We start from the raw sequence: 18,140 nt of genomic DNA, 5'->3' as shown, positions 1-18,140 counted from the left end.
TTGATAAGCACAAAAGCAATTTATTATTAAATAACACTGAACAAGCTTTCATGAACATAAATACAGATTGTGTTGACTGATACACTGTATGTTGTTTTAACTCCCTTTATTAATTTGGGAAAATGTAAAATATATAGTCTGTCAACAAATTCAATAATAAAAAAAAAAATCCCAGCTTGGTCCAAAAATAGCTGGCTTTATATGGAGGAAAAAAAAAGTCTCAGTTCCTCACAAAGTAATTGTCCAATCAAATTTCCCTTGTTTAACCAGACTTAGCGTCATACTGTAAGTAAGAGGAGAAGAAAGAAAACCTTTGGAGTAGTAGAAAAACTACTGGCAGCAGTAGTTTCATTGGTGACTGCAGAGAGAAAGTGGTTAAACATTTACGATGCCGTTTCTGAGCATGGGCTGGAATGAGAACAGGGCTGAGAGAAAGAACGCCACTTCCAGCCTTCTGTTTGCCCAGGCCAGGCTTCGGCTGTTTGCTCAGAGTTAAACGCTGCAGCCTGGTCACCAGATGTGGCCGTCTGCTCGGGTCGCCCGACGGCCAGTCAGATGACTTTTCGGACACTGCCAGTGCCCACTTTCTTCCGTAACACTTCCACCAACCGCTCCAACCTGAGAAAGGAAAAACAGAGAGAGGGAAAGCAAAAATAAGTGATTGTGTAAATGAAAGAAGAGCAAGACAAATGCAGGCCAGCTCTTAGCTGTTTTCTCCTCACACAAGGGTGCTCTTGGAGGAACGGAAAATACGGAGAATGGATGTAGACACTTCTTAAAGTGGGTGAGACATCCATGCTGGTGTCAATGCCCAAATCCTCCAAATATCCGCCTGCCTTTACTCCGGCAAACAGAAGCCCATGTGTGGTGTCATGTGATTGGTCGGGGTGAGTAAACCTGTGCTTATGAGGGTGATGATCCCAGAGACTCTGTGGAAATGGAGGGAGATCTAGATGGGTGAAGGGATTCTTTGGGAGCAAATGAATAATGGGGAATGAAAGCAGACCTGCTTCTCTCCAGCCAAACAAATGCTGGTTCTGCTCCAAAAAGACACTCTTCAGAATCTTTGACATTGCTTAAAATGATGTGATAATATGGGAAAATTATGTGTTAATAATAATAATAAATTAAATCAGACCTTTTAATTTATATACTTAAATTAACTTTTAATTTAAGATATAAAAATATATATAAATAAAAGTTGATTTTTAAATTATTTCATGTATCTGGAGTATTCTAAAAAAATCACATTATATATATATATATATATATATATATATGTGTGTGTGTGTGTGTGTGTGTGTGTGTGTGTGTGTGTGTGTCTGTGTGTGTGTTTGTTTGTTTTTGTGTTGTAATAATAATAATAATAATGATAATAATAAATGAAATCAGAGCTTTTCATTTAAATAATAATAAATTGAAACTCGGTTACATTTCTCAAAATGATTAGATCAACTTTTAATTTATAATTATATATATATATATATTAAGTTGATTAAAAAATTATTTCATGTAGCTTGAGTATTATAAAAAAATCATATACTTCTATATATATATATATATATATATATATATATATATATATATATATATATATATATATATATATATATATATATGATTAAAATGCTTTAAAAATCATTTACATGTAAGCAAATCTCAAATTAAAAGTGACAGACAAAATGAAAACTGAATGCATGATTTTCAATTTCGCCAATTTATTTTGTACAAAGCATAAATTAACTCGATTTTTTACATTCTCTTTTTTCTATTCTCAATAATATTCAGAGCCAATTTTTCAGTATTTACTCAGTGATCTGAAAATCAGACTTGGAAGTTAAAAATGAAATTAATTAATTAAATAAATAAACATCATGCACGACAATAGTAGTAGGTTGTAGAGAGCTCAGGATTGTTAAATCCAAGCATTTTCAAATAAAAAAGAGTTAGGTATTCACAATAAAATTGAGTTCAAGCAGGCTTACAGCAACAAAGCGGGCACTAAAAACAGCCCAGCTCTATCAGAGCTTTCACAGCATTGCTGATAAGATGTGCTTGGCATACCCAGTGCTAGTATTGTCTACTGAGGTTTCTCAGTCTTATCAAGTGAGCATATGGGAGTGGTCTGACCCAAGCCTTGCTCCTGCCGAAGTCTCCACCTGTTTTCCCGTACAGAGAGATTGAAGAGCAGCCGCAGGACCATATGTATTTCTCAGAGGCGCTCTGTGGCCGAGAGAAATGCGTCACGTTGGAGGGAAAGGGGGGAAGACGAGGGGGAGGGGATGGTTCAAAACAGCAGACTAATATTTATAAAAGGTCATTGTTGCTAAATGAACAGGCCACGCACACGAGCATATAAACATATACAAGCAAACAGCCTTCATATCACACACACGCAACCCACTTCCCCCCAAAACACACAAACATGCAGACAGACACCACAAGACTGTCTCTCTCTCTCTCTCGCCTCCATAAACATGCACGGAAACACCTTTCCCCCTTGTGTGCAAATTTTTAGCGTTTTAAATATATTCATTAGCCTCCCTGTCATGTTTGCACAATTAACAGGTCTGCCTTTCCGTGGCAGGATCTCCAAGGTGTGCCTGCGGGCTGGGGAGGATTTGGTGAACACTGTTTGCAGAGAGTGGCCGTAAACCCAAACATACACGCGAGGGAAGAGCCGGCAAAAGCGCAAATCCCGATTAAGAATTCACGGAGTCGCAAAACCAACAATTCCAGCTCAAATAACACAGAGTAAACAGCAGCCGTGCATAAATTCTAAACAACAGCACGTTTTATGTATGGCACGACAACATATTCATGTTTCAATGCAAAAGAAGATCCTGTTTATAATCTATAATTATCCCGTGACAATGCCTGACAAAAACCCTAACACAAAACACTATAAGATCTCGCGTAAAACTCCAGCAACTATAGATTGCACAGGAAGCAGAACGGCACAAAAAAAAAAAAAAGGCCGCTGAGGAGGGTCAGCCCTCGCTGTGCCAGACAGAAGAGCCTGCGAGACTGCAGCATGATGGGACACACAAGCCGCAGCCCATTTGTGGGCCGTCGGGCCAATGAAAAGGTCCTTTGTGTGCTTCTCATGGCCAAATTTGATTCAGCAGGTCATTAGACATTCAGCTCAGCTCCTCCGTCAATGGGCCTGCAGGAACGGCACTCAGGTGCCACATTCTGGGCCGGCGCTGGGCTTCCTCCTCCCCGGTTCGCCGCGCTGTGGGAGCCTGGAGGCCGATCGCATCACCCCTGCATTCTTCTCACAGCCATGCGACGAGGCCCACGTCAGAACGGCTTCCCACAGGCCGCCCGGAGCCTGGTGAGTGCAGGGCATCCATCTGAATGTCAGCTAGCGGTCAGGTGTGACCGACCTACTGCGGACAATCCCCGTCATGCACGCACGTAGATGCTCACACTCATGTTATCCTTTGCTCTATAAGAAAAAATAGCAGTCACCTTGACCTAACCATCACCTTGCGAGGATTCCAAATTCTGTCACATTTACTCACCCCATAAATTTAATTATACTTTTTTTTGTCTTGGAACTCAAAAGGAGGACTTAATGAATAATGAATAATCTTCATATTGTTTTATATACAACAAGTCATACACTTTCAGAAAAAATGTGCAAATATTGTACCTTTAGGGCTTGTAACTGGAGCAGTACCCTCAAAGGGACATCTTTGTACCTTATGTTCCTCTAAATGGTTCACTGTAGTACCATAAGGGTATATATTACTACTCTAATGTAATAATATGCACCTTTTAGGGGTAGATAAGGTACAAAGTTGTCCGTTTAAAGATACTGCCTCAGTGCCAAGCTGTTCAACAGCAATATTTTGCACATTTTTTTTCTGACAGTGTACATAGCTATCAAGCTCTTAGATAGACAAAAACCACCAGAAAGCATCAGAAAAATAGTCCACACGATTTGTACGCTAAAATTGAAAGTGTTTTGGAGTCATATGATAGCTTTGTGTGATGAACGGACTGAATTCTTGATGTTAAAACCTTGCTTAAAGGTGCTAAAGAGGATCTTTTCGTCGACTGAGAAACCAAAGACTGTTAGTGAGTTTTTGAAATGAGCGCATGCGTAAGAACAACCCCCCTCCTTCACAGCTCATTTCGAGGGAACGCCTCCCAAAACTCGTGCACGAGTATTGGAACACGAGTGTTTACCACCGGCACTCGCTGTGTCGTGTTAGTGGATTCATTATGTCGGACTCAGCGCAGGTAACTCAATGTGCAGTTGTTACTCCTGTCTCCTGACAAAAACATTGCATGCGGCGCCTGTGGAGTGTGGAAAGTTACTGGAGCGCGCAGCCGCGCACGTCTCGCACAAGGAACGTAATGGCAGTGATTAACAAGCCAGAGGGCCAATCGCTTACGCGATGATAGCGTAAACGATTGGCTGATGTTTTTAAGGCCCTACCTCGTGCACAGATGATGTATATTAAAGGTCCCGTTCTTTGTGATCCCATGTTTCAAACTTTAGTTAGTGTGTAATGTTGTTGTTAGAGTATAAATAAAATCTGTAAAATTTTAAAGCTCAAAGTTCAATGCCAAGCGAGATATTTTATTTAACAGAAGTCGCCTACATCGAATGGCCAGTTTGGACTACATCCCTCTACTTCCTTCTTTAATGACGTCACTAAAACAGTTTTTTGACTAACCTCCGCCCACAGGAATACACAAGAGTTGCGTTTGTAGAGTGTGTTTGTCGCCATGTCATCGAAACGCTGTTATTTTCATCCCGCAGTCCAATCACCGGGTCTGATTCCGGCTCAAATTGATAGGGTAAAATTAAAGACATGTTTACAATAACACTGAGCGCGTGCATCTCCACGTTATGGTAAGAGGCGTGACCTTTCCGGGCAAGGAGCGCTAAACTGCTGTCGAATCACAACACAGGAACCGCTGGCACAATCAGAACACGTTACGTATTTCTGAAGGAGGGACTTCATAGAACAAGGAAGTCATCAGCCCGTTTTTATGACAGTGGAAACAGCGGTATACAGATAAGTAAATTATGTGAAAAATACTGTGTTTTTTTTACACGCGAAACATGAACACATGTTATATTGCACACTATAAACACAATCAAAGCTTCAAAAAAACATTAAAAACGGGACCTTTAATATTATTCCTTTCAGTGCACCTAATAAATATTCTTTTATCAGTTATTAAAGACAGTTTCAAGTAATACTGCAAAAATGTATAAAACAAAACATCCTCTTTAGCACCTTTAATGCTGAAGCTCTCAAATCTTCTTCTCCATTGCTCATATTCAGAAATGCTGTTTTTGTTTGTGACACACGTGAGAACCAATGGCATTTCAATGTCCGTGATTTTTTTTTTTCACTCTGAAAAAAATAATGCTTCATTTTCTTTCAGTTGCTAATAAAAAATATTATTGCATAGCTGCAGAAGAGTCTTGGAATATGGCACACAAGTCATATGGACTACTTTTATGATGCTGTTTTTGGAGCTTTACAGTGATGGTCACTTTAAACTGCACTTGTACAAAAACAGTTTCCTATATAATATATAAATATTGTATATCCAATACAAAAACAACGGTAGCCTATACAGTTTTGAAACAACAGGGGGTGGAGAAAATAATGGACGGTTCAACCAAAAATGAAAATTCTGTCATTTACTCACTCTCATGTAGTTCAAAAAGCTGTTTCAAGGGGTGGTATAATGCCATTTTTACAAGATGTAAAATAAGTCTCTGATGTCCCCAGAGTGTTTATGTGAAGTTTTAGCTCAAAATACCCCACAGATAATTTTTATAGCATGTTAAATTTGTCACTTTTTGAGGGTGAGCAAAAACGCTCCATTTTTGTGTGTGTCCCTTTAAATGCAAATGAGCTGCTGCTCTTAAGAAGAGGGCGGGGTTTCAAGAGCTGTGTTAGCACATAGTGTTAGCAGCGCCGATTAGCTCACGCAGACTCAATGAAAATGTCAGGAACTGTTCAGCCTTTTATGTTCAAACCGGAGTCGGACAATGATGGAGAGACTCAAGAAGAAGTGACAACTCATAGAATGCAACAGGACGTTTCTGAATGGTTAGTTGATGAATTTATGAAGCTGATGTGGAGTTAACTATCTTAAAGTCATTGATTAGCATATTCTGTCATGATAATCTATAAATCGCTCATGTGGGAACTGTTGCAAGATGCTTGCAGAGCCAGAGAATATATGCTGCATGAAGACAGAACAGGTATAGTTGAGTTTAATTACGGTTATAACTTATGTTTGCATCTTGCTTTTATGACATGCTATTGCATTTGTGTTACATACTGTATTGCAATAACATGGCCTCACCCATTTGTTGCGTGTTCTCAGGGGCAGGGTTTATGTAAATTTTAGGGTTAATGATGTCACTAACCCGGGTAAGAAGCTCATTGTAGTCCCTACCAGCCGTTTGTTGTAGTCCTTAAACAGAGAATTCTTTAAAAGAAAATATCTCCCTTTGCTTTGAACTTTGAGTGTTGTAACTTTGCAGATGTTGTTTGTGCTCAAACAGCAACATTACACACTAACTAAAGTTAAAAAAAAGTGAAATCATAATAAACCACCCCTTTAACTACTAAAAAGAAAAATGTTTTTGCCCATGCAATTAAAGTCAATGGGGTCCAACATTCTTCAAAATATCTTCTTTTGTGTTCCACAGAAGAAATAAAGTCATGAGGGTGAATAAATGATGAAAGAAAGTTCATTTTTGGGTGAACTATTCCTTTAAGAAATGATTTGGCACTAAGTCAGGGCCTCAAGCAATAAATAACATGCCGATTCTCAGAATACAGGGAACTTGTTAACTTCCAGTAATACTACACAGAGACTCTTCCAGTAGCCCTGCACAGGGGTGAAATGAGCAGTTCGACTCAATGCTGTACTCAGTAGTGACTCACACTGCTGAACCTTGCACTGTGGATGCCACTTGGTCAGGGATATACACAAACAAGCTACCCTGACACACACTTGCTGTCTAGGCGAGGACAGTAGCACAGGTCAAAGCAAAGTGCATTGTGGTATTTGGAGTTTCATGTCATGCAGCAGAGGCTGTGTGATCTTTCCTCTGAAAATGGAAACCCTTCAGAGCGGCATGTGTAAACAGTGCACTAAAGTTCTCTCATTGTGATGGGGTGGTGGGGGGTTCTCTCTGTGTTTTGAGCACCCCCTCAGCTCAGCATCTCCACCCCCATTTGGTTAATTCATCATGTAAATAGATCAGCAGGCCGGCTTGTGTTTGCTTTGCGTGGGGAGCCCCCCATGTGAGTGAGACAAGAGGGAGAGAGAGAGAGAGAATATCTACCAGACAACCAGTTTTTATACTTGTATATAACAGCGGTCTAACAGCACTCTTCAGTGTCAAAATGATAGCCAATCAGATCAAAGCAGGCGGGGCTTACAGTTCACTGAAGACAAGTGTGAATTCCAATGCGATGCTTGTAGTTTTTACAGTGTTAAGATATATGTAGCTAAACATTTAATATATGACAACTGTTTTATGATGGATATGCTTAACGACCCACAGTAACATAAAGTGATGCAAACTACTCAACTTTTTTTTTTGAATTTCTCCATTCTGAATTGAAAGTATGCTAACATTAAATGATGTCATTGATAACAGAATGCGACGACACAAGATTTTTTTTAATTTACATTTTTGACATATTTACCCCCCCCCCCCCTCAAAATAACAACAACAACAACAACAAAACTTTGGCCCGCCCCAAATGTTCAAGACATGGTTATGGCCTTGCCAAAAGATGACCAAAAAGAATAAAAGAAGTACCATAAACAAGCCCAAATGAGTCATGTGGACTTTGGACATAGCATGACTCTTATAGACTATTTTTGTAATCCTTTTATGGAACTTTTTTTTGTCATTTGACAGCATCTCTTTATTCACTGTCACTGTGGAAAAGAGCAGCATGAACATACTGCATAACATCTCTTTTTCTGTTTCACAAAAGAAAGTCATACAAGTTTGGAACTTGGAACTAATAAAGGGTTAGTACAAAATTCTTGAGTGAAGAACCCAAATCAAAATAAATCAATTAAAAAAAGATTTTAGGAATAATTAAGGCTTTTATTTGATCAAAAATTAATTAAAACGGTAATATTGGGAAATATTATTACAATTAAAAAAAATTCAGAGAATAGAATACAAAGAATATCATTTATATATATATAAACCTTGTGACCAGCAGTGCACATGTCTGTACCTCTGAACTTTCTCATTGGCCTCCTTCTCTCTCTCCTGCGCCAGACACAGTTGGGTCTGAGTGCTCTGATGCTCTGATGTCAGCTGCTGCAGACGGTACAGCAGGGGCTGAATCTGACTCTGGCTTTGGTTTGAAGTGGCTGGACTGTCCGTACAGGTCTCATCAGCCTGATGCTGCAGCACACTGAAAACACAAAAACAGTTTTGACAAATGTAATTAGCACACTTTATGTCAGTATTGAAAAAAAATAATTTGAATATTTGTTTTTTATTATCATAATTGCATTTCGAAACATTTTTGCTGCTTCATAACAATATAAAATGGCTTATTTGCTTTTACTTATTAATAACAGTATATCATATTTAAATACATTAAAGGGGCTAAATGTAAGAAATTTCATGTATTAAATGCTTTTTGTATTGCCAATGTGTGTACAGCTTGTAATGAAACTTAAAAAACAAAACCTTCTCCGATTTCCTAGGTTGTCTATGAAAGCCTGTAGACTGACTTTTATGTTTAAGGACTCTGGATTTTTTTGCCAGGAAAATCAAAAGGATGTAACGTTTACACCTGACACATGAAACGAATGCTTATACAATGTTCAGGAAAATGCTGAAAGAGCCATTCTGTACTGTAATGTCAATGTGTCATGCAAAGAAAAGGGGTTAATTCAAAGTCTCACATAGCCAGATTTATATAGTCTATAGTCTCAAATATACTTTATAATCAAAAATATCCATCCAAAGTTGCTAATTTAACTTGTGTGCAAATTTGAAATAACGCATAAAACATTTCCGAATAAAGCACTGTTTCCATCCAGTGAGTCGAAGAGAACAAAATCATCACTTCCTCATAAACTGGCGCTAAATATCACTAAGAAAAATGGAAGTTGCTGCAGTAGAAGCCACTGTATATAATAATTTTAATTTTCACTGTATATATAAAAAAGATATTTTTCTGTTCAATAGTTAAAGAGGTGGTTCATTATGATTTCACTTTTTTAACTTTAGTATATATATATATATATATATATATACACACAGAGGTGAGAAAACAGCAGGTAAGAAAGCATCTGATCATACACTATGATCAGATTTTATGTTATTGAAAAGGAAATGCGCAGCACATATTTACATTTTCATCTAAACGTCGCTCTCAGCAGCGTGGATGGTGTTGGGTTGTACATCAAAGGTATTTCTAACTTCTTTTTACTAAGCGAAGAACAGAAAAGTGAGCATATAGGGGCACTGAATCACGTTCAGTCCTTACGCGTTCATGAGTGCGAGCACGAGCAATAAGCTGCTGGCTGCAGTTCAATTAATGGCCACCGGTGTCGCTAATAACAAGGGTTTCTGGTTCCTACACACAGTATAGCCCCTTTAAAGGGATAGTTCACTCAAAAATGAAAATTATCCCATGATTTCCTCACCCTCAAGCCATCCTAGGTGTATATGACTATCTTCTTTCAGACAAACACAATCGGTTCACTTCAGAAGGCCTTTATTAACCCCCTGGAGTCGTATGGATTAATTTTTTCATGAATGGGTGCATTTTTTTGTCTTCAAAATTTGGGCCCCAATTCACAGCCATTATGAACCTTGGAGGACTAAGGATATTTTTAAATATATCTCCGATTGTGTTTGAAAGAAGATAGTCATATACACCTAGGATGGCTTGAGGGTGAGTAAATCATGGGGTAATTTTCATTTTGGGGTGAACTATCCCTTTAAGCAGAATTCTGCACAATTTCCCCTGCACTTAGTGTAAAAAATGTGAAAAAGTGCACAGATTATGCATAGGCCAAGCTTTAACTTAAACCATAAACAGTAAAATAAATGATTCATCTACATTTTATCAACAAAACAAACATTCTTACAAATGCAGGGGCAAAATAGTTTGATTGTTTATGCATTAAATAATATTAAGTTAACTAATATTAACTGAATTTGCGAGTGTTTACTTCCAGGTAATAACAATTTTAATCCATATAAAAAAGAAATAACTACATATCTTTGTTATCCATCACAAACTTCAATAGTTCTTCGGGAAAGACAATCATCAAAATTACAAGAACAATATAACGGCTGAGTGACGGTGTAGCATCAAGCTCATGTTTCATAAAGCAGGAGAAGAAATGCCAATGGTCAAATTTCTAACACAAGCATGAAACTTGACCCAGACACAGAAAGCAGTTTACCTGGAGGTGTGGAATCCTAACTCTATATCAACAGACACATCTAATATTCAAAACGGAATGTCAGTACAAGAAACAATATCTGGGGCTAATAATTCCTCGGAATGTCAGCGGAATACATTAGCGCTCTCACAGCGCTGCATCCAACTGGAGGTGAAATTCAGACAGGTGTTTTTCAACAAGGCGTGAAATAACGAAGGTCAAACTAAAAACGGAGGGGTGGAGGTAGAGGATGAGAGATACAAATCAGTCTAGCTAACAGACATGAGTGTAGATTGTGCCAAGGAAACCCTGAGCTCCCACAAACCTGTCAATATTGAAATGCCACATTAAGCTAACATAAAAACAAACCAACTTCTTGAGAAGAGAGACGTTTTGAGGAATAAACATTACCTAATGAAAATATAACGGTGCTTGCCTGTGCAAAACAATGCCACCACAAAGGTAGATTGTTGCCCGCCATATCATTTATGGTTCAGGTGATTGTGCACACATAAACACACACCAAAAAAAATGCCCAGAACTTTTACGCCAAAGATGGCAGCATGCGGGTTGTGTGCTTTCAGAGCTGCATTTGCCAGCCAAACAATTGCCATTGTGATGAATGGAAATGCTACCAGACAACTTTCTCCAGGTATTATAGACTTCCTTGGCTGCTACTGTACATCTAGGAGATTTGATTGTCCGTCAAACGAAAAGTAATTTCGCCTCGCCTCCACAAGTCGCAAGACAGATATAATTTTCTGTGCTTAAAAACAGCTGTCAACAAACTGCAGAGGAATAATATGCTTTAATATGACACGGAGAGCAGGGGGATGTCAATATCAGGTCTAAATAATGACACCTGCTCCCCTTTTCATTCAAGCAGAAACAAGATGAATGGCTTTTATAATGCAGACAGGTACACCGCGCTCACCTGCGACCACAGACATACAGAAAACCACAGCGCTATTAAGTGGGCATTCATATTAGCTAGGGAAACAATGCTTTTGGTACAATGCCCCGATTAGCCGACAGAACAAAACGTCTGTCTGGCTCGCATGCCGGCATATGCTGTAGTGACAGAGACATCATGATTGATTGGCAGTAGCTTTTGTCTTTTAGCTTAGCCAATGTGCGTGTGTGCTGTTGCCCTACAGTCATATTACTCATTCAGTCTTGCTAATTAGTTCTTCCATGTCAGGTTCTTCCTTTATTTTTTTTCTTTCTGTTTTTAAGGCAGGAGGTAATCAATTCTGATGCGTTATTGATGGTCGAGAAAGTGATGTAAAGTTGTGTGCTTTGTTTAATTAAATGCAAACATATTGGGTACAAAGGTCCAATGACAGTGACAAACAAGGGCAGAGAAGCATTGCCACACTATGGATTATCTTATCTGAGCCCGCCTACCCCTTCACACACACAACCGGTTCTCCGCTACACGGCTTTCCATCCTGTCCACCACTTTATGAGAATCATTATAGTTGGATATATGACGTTCCTGCCCCGATCAGAGGAACTGAGATGCCAGTATGATGGAGTTCCATAAATAACCACATAAACTCAACCTGTCTCAGTTTACTGAATAGAAGGTGTGATGGATGTGTGAAATTATGTGTGATGATACAACATGCCTTTTACTTTGTTATATTCAATATTGAGTTACTCGAGTAAAGCGTTATGGTACTTTTGCATTAACTCTTTTTCCACCTGGGCTGGGCTTGCTTGTTTGTTTTATAATGACAAAAACAGGCCCTTTCACACTAAAAGTGATATGACATAGGAGAAGAAAGTTCACACTCTTACTTGAAACACAAATGTGATGTTTATCTGAAGTCATTTTTGCTTATTGTATATGGTTGAACTGAATCATCGAAGGTGAGCAGCAAAGACATTGGTTAATAAAGTGAGATTAAATACATAAAGTATATTTGTGTTATTGAACAAATTTAATTATTACAGGTTTACATAATATTCTGAGTTTGCATTTCACTGTTTTTCTTCATTTTGTGGAACTTTGAATCTGTTGTTGTGCAAGTGAGATGAGTAAATTCATGCTCACATTTTTAGAACTACAATAAGCATCATGTTTACACAGCGCACATCAGCATCATTTCTCTCATCATAGGGACAGGAGAGCTGTGAAACAAAGTAACTTGCGTTACTTATTTGAAAAAGTAACTCAAATATTTTACTGTAAATTTAAAAGTAACATGTTACTTTACTTGTTTCTTGAAAAAAATAATCTTATTTCGCAACTCACATTACTTGTAATGCGTTACTCCCAACACTTGTTATATTAGTTAAAAACACAACTCAAGGGCCGTCTGTTGATAAGAGTCAGCCTTCCTACAAGAAGTTCAATAAAACTGAAATACTTCCAAAGTACCAAAAAATGTGTGTTGCTTGCACATGCAGAACTCGCCGTAAGAGCTGCACGATTAATCGGAAAAAGATCGCGATCTCGATTCAAACACCCATGCAATCTTATTTTAACAATGACAATGATTAATCCGCCGTCTTTTAAACCGTTGACAAAATCATACCGGAACATTCAAATCTGTGTTCGTGCTACCGCTGAGCCAGAGAGAGCAGTAGTTATTTCTGTTACAAATATTCAAATTATCACATAAGTACTGAAATATAAGTTTAAAGTTAGGATATAAACACTGATGTCTAGTGATCAAAATAGAGCAAACTACCTTTTGAAACGAACTTGGCGCTTCAAATAACAATTACATCAGTTGTATCAATTACATCTTACGCCAGGTGGCGATAAGTGACTGTTAAAAAATGCATTTGTCATTGAATCATTCATTCAAAAGATTCGTTCAAAAAACACTGATTCATCCAGTAATGAAACAAGTATTAATGAGTCATTTAATTCATTCAAAACCTTTTATTTTTTTAAATAATTCATTCAAATTAATTAAACATTTTTCCAGCAATTAGAGTCCAGCAATTCATATTTTGTCAGAACCTATATAGTACATTACATGTTATTTTTGTTTAGCTTTATATTCAGAATTGTGGGAGAATCGTGATCTCTATATGAAACCAAAAAAATCGTGATTCTCATTTTATCTAGAATCGAGCAGCTCTACTCACCGCCATGATTCTAGAATATTGAGGGTGGTTGCTAGGGTGTTGCTCTGTAGTAGGTAAGGTGGTGTAGGTGGTTGCTAGGCCAATTCTACGTGGTTGTTTATTGCCTCAAATCAAAAGTCTCAATGAAATGGATCAGATCACACCTTCAATTTAAGATTATTTTTTAGTTGTTTTACTGTCCGGTGAAAATCAGTCTGAATAAGTCACAATTTTGAGTTTTCATTCACAAGGTTAGGGGTTTGTTTATATCAGAAATCTTAAGTACACTAAAAGAATGGTGCAGAAAAAGTTTCGCTCAAAAATTGCTAGTATTTTTTACAAATTTAAATCAATTATTTATAAACAAATGGCAAGTAACACATTGAATTAAACATGAAATTATGAAGTAAAAAGACTGAAATTGTAAAATGTACTTAAGTAATCTTTGTTTTATTAACAACTTTAACAAACAACTTCTTTTTTTTTTTTTACAGTGTATGAGCAAAAGTAATAGTGACTAATCAAATAAATACTTGTAAATTCCATTAAAATCTATTCAATTTATTCAACCAAACACAGTATGCTGCTCGTTTAACACAGTGTGTGTTGCTCTAGTTATAAAGGCCGCCAGACAGGCAATCCGAGCAGTAATGTTAAACATTAACCAGAACCGTAAGATACCTGATCACAGGGGAGGGATCCCAACGAACCTGTCCTCTAACTCTACAGGCCAGTTAAACATTAACACTGCCACAAAATGCTATCAGATGGGAAATGTAAAATACCCTTTTAATAAAGAGCATTTATCTACAGGCAAAAAAGTACATAGAGACCGCAGCCAAGACAGAGACAGACATTCTACTGACAGGTGTCTATGGCAACCTGTAGTGGATATAAACTAACTACCGACCACATCCCACCGTCAACCATTCCTTACACCAATCACTCATGCTGACAGCTGCTGATAAAGGCCTTGGTAGTTTCTACACCTCTTGTTCCTTCAATAGAATACAAAAATATGAGACCACACCCAATGGAGAACAAAAACACCAAAGTTGTGATCATTCCTTAATGAAAAAAGAGAATTTCTTGCACTGAGCCTGGGCAGGAACGCTGCTGTGCGTTTGGATAAAGGAGCCACTGCTTGCCAGGAGGGGTTCTATGCAATCTACAAAATGTATTTTGCTGCACAGAACGGCGAAGACGGCTAATGCAGCGGCTGCAGTTTGCTCTGTTTTGGGGATAAAGTCTGTTAATGCCACAGGCGTTATAAATATCACATAAATTCAAAGTTTCCATCTAGCAATGTGGCATAACTACTGGTGTTATCAACATCCAAGGATTTCTTAGAAATAAGTAATTTCAGCCCAATCGGCGGGGGTTTGAATGAAAAGGGGGAAAACATAAGAAGAATGGAAATAAATGCCACTGATAAATAATCAGTTTGCTGAGAGATGAATGATTAGAAATCTCTGTAAAGATCAGACAACTTGCTACTATGTTACCTCATACAGTATATAAAGTTAATAATAAACATAAATATCAAATAACAAAATGAAAGAGAGACTCCGCAGTAGAATGTGGCACAAATCATTTTTTATACATGTACGTACACCGTTCAAATGTTTGGGGACAGTTTTTCTTTTTTTAAAATAAATTAATACTTGTATTCTGCAGTGAAGGATTAAATTGATCAAAAAGACTGTAAAGACTGTAAATTTATGAATTCTATTTCAAATAAACGCTGTTTTTTTTAACTTTCTATTCATCAAATCATCCTGAAAAAAATATTAGTGTTTCCACAAAAACATTAAAGGTGCCGTAGAACGTTCTTTCACAAGATATAATATAAGTCTAAGGTGTCCCCTGAATGTGTCTGTGAAGTTTCAGCTCAAAATACTCCATAGATTATTTTAAATAAATTTTTTTAACTGCCTATTTTGGGGCATCATTACCTATGCACCAATTCAGGGTGCGGCCCCTTTAAATCTCACGCTCCCACCCCGCAAGCTCTCGACTATAATACAGTGCATAAACAAAGTTCACACAGCTAATATAACCCTCAAATGGATCTTTACAAGATGTTCGTCATGCATGCTGCATGCATGTGTCGGATCATGTGAGTATAGTATTTATTTGGATGTTTACATTTGATTCTGAATGAGTTTGATGGTGCTCCGTGGCTAAAGCTAACATTACACACTGATGGAGAGATTTATAAAGAATGAAGTTTAGTGTTTATGCATTATACAGACTGCAAGTGTTTAAAAATGAAAAATAATGACAGTCTTGTCTCCGTGAATACAGTAATAAACAATGGTAACTTTAACCACATTTAACAGTGCATTAGCAACATGCTAACGAAACATTTAGAAAGACAATTTACAAATATCACTAAAAATATCATGTTATCATGGATCATGTCAGTTATTATTGCTCCATCTGCTATTTTTTGCTATTGTCCTTGCTGGCTTACCTAGTCTGATGATTCAGCTGTGCACAGATCCAGACGTTACTGGCTGCCCTTGTGTAATGCCTTGAACATGAGCTGGCATATGCAAATATTGGGGTCGTACATATTAATGATCTCGACTGAGATTCGCCTGTTTTCCGGAGGTCTTTTAAACAAATGAGATTTATATAAGAAGGAGGAAACAATGGAGTTTGAGACTCACTGTATGTCATTTCCATGTACTGAACTCTTGTTATTTAACTATGCCAAGATAAATTCAATTTTTCATTCTAGGGCACCTTTAAGTAATATTAAGTATAATTAAGTTAATATTAACCGTTTTCAACACTGATAATGATAATAAAAAGGTTTCTAATATTTAGCAAATCAGCATAGAATGATTTCTGAAGGATCTGATGCTGAAAATTCCCCTTAGCTATCATAGGAATAAATTACAAACATTACACACATACATATACATACATATATATATATATATATATATATATATATATGTAAACACTTATATATATTTGTAATAAATATTTATAATTTTTAATGATAAAAAATGCTACAAAATATACAAGAAAATATAAAATACACTATAAAAATATTTTATAATATATGACCATATAAAAGTATATAATGTAATACATATTTGCATTAACAATAGGAGGTAATGTTCATGTTAATGCAAATCCATAGATGTAAGATTGATTTATGAATTTCTTCTAACTTCATAAATAATATATCATATTAAATGATATTATGAAATGTGTTGATTTTTGTGTTGATGTTTTGATGAACATATCAAAGTAAGTTGTTTTTATGTATACAGGTCAGTTTAGGACCATTCATTTGGCTATTCAGACCAGTGGGTCACATTTAAAAGGTCATGTGAACAACCTCCCAAAAAAAAAAAAAAAATTGGATTTGAGCTCTTTGGCTTGAAGTATAGTATTGGAAAAGAGAGCTCATGTATGTGTACGTTGTATCTGCTAATGACTATTGAGCTGTTGACAGGTCGAGCTGTTAGCATGTGTGATAATGAGCGATCACTGGGGAGTTGGGTCGTATGGGGACCTGTGGTGTTAATACACGTCTATACAGCGCTGCCTCCTTCCTGGCTGACGCTCAAACAAAGCACCTTAAACTCACAGTCTAACCTCTCCTTCACCGGCCGGCCAATGATAACCTATTAAAACAACCCACCCCAAGTGAACAAAATTGCCTAAGTGTTTCTCTTTATCAGCAGGGAGCGTTGCACTATTCGGAGCCTGTTCTATCAGAGCCCGAGGTTCACACCGCAGACATTTTTTTTCTACCACCCCATTCTCTCTCTCTCATCTGTTCACTGCCCTTTCATGTGACATAGACTGTCTGTTATCCTAAAAGACACAATGGAGGTGGTCGGGCAATCCTGAGAGCAAACACACGCAGCCATACTCTGGCCTTTGTTGGGCCTGGAGGATTCTCCTTTTAAAGGTTCAGCGCTGAAACCACATTGGCAGGGGCTGCAGACCAGCACTGGACACCCTGATGCTCACACAATGCAGATTGTCTGGGGAAATACAATGTGTTCCTTCTCCTTCTCCTGCTGGGACAGACAGAAAAGACTACAAGAGTGAGAACTCTCTTCTCAGATGAAGTGAGTTTGGGAGTGTATAGCACCAAACTGAGAAAGGTTTGTAGATCCCGTAGTTGAGCACCATATACACACCAAACGCGGTATGTTTGATTCTTTGGAGATTAAAAAGTTCCTCAGAACATTAACAGATTATTCAGATAAGCAAATTAGTTTCCGGATAATTTCTAAAGAATTAGAGAATAGTTCTTTGTGGACCTTAAAAACATTTGGTAGCACTTTATGGTTCATTTTGTTCATGTTAGTTAATGCATTAGGTATCATGAATTAGCAATAAACAATACAGTATTTATATATTTTGTAGATTTTATAAAGAATTTAATTCTTTTATTCAGCAAGGATGCATTAAATTCAATAAAAATGACAGTAAAGACATTTATAATGTTAAAAACGATTTCCATTTCAAGCTAATGCTTTCTATTTCTCAATTAATCCGGTTTCCACACAATTATTAAGCAGCACAACTGTTTTCAACATTGATAATAAGAAGATTTTTTTCTTGAAAATGTATTAAAATGTATTAAACTA

General features: G+C 37.3%; 1 protein-coding gene across 1 annotated transcript in view; it reads right to left on the bottom strand.

The window, feature by feature from the left end:
• The window catches only part of mipol1 (mirror-image polydactyly 1), a 92,613-nt gene continuing 74,473 nt past the window's right edge, over positions 1-18,140 (bottom strand). Inside the window, exons 13-14 of the mRNA XM_048190950.1 lie at positions 8,256-8,438; positions 1-618 (exon numbers count right to left, since the gene is read on the bottom strand). Of these exons, the coding sequence (XP_048046907.1) occupies positions 552-618; positions 8,256-8,438 (250 nt within the window). The 3' untranslated portion in view covers positions 1-551. The remainder of the gene's footprint in view (positions 619-8,255; positions 8,439-18,140) is intronic.

Source organism: Megalobrama amblycephala, linkage group LG5 (genome assembly GCF_018812025.1).
Source record: "Megalobrama amblycephala isolate DHTTF-2021 linkage group LG5, ASM1881202v1, whole genome shotgun sequence".
In the NCBI taxonomy this organism is placed as follows: domain Eukaryota; kingdom Metazoa; phylum Chordata; class Actinopteri; order Cypriniformes; family Xenocyprididae; genus Megalobrama; species Megalobrama amblycephala.
The sequence above is the reverse complement of the archived record's forward strand: the minus strand, read 5'-3'. Positions and strand labels throughout refer to the sequence as shown.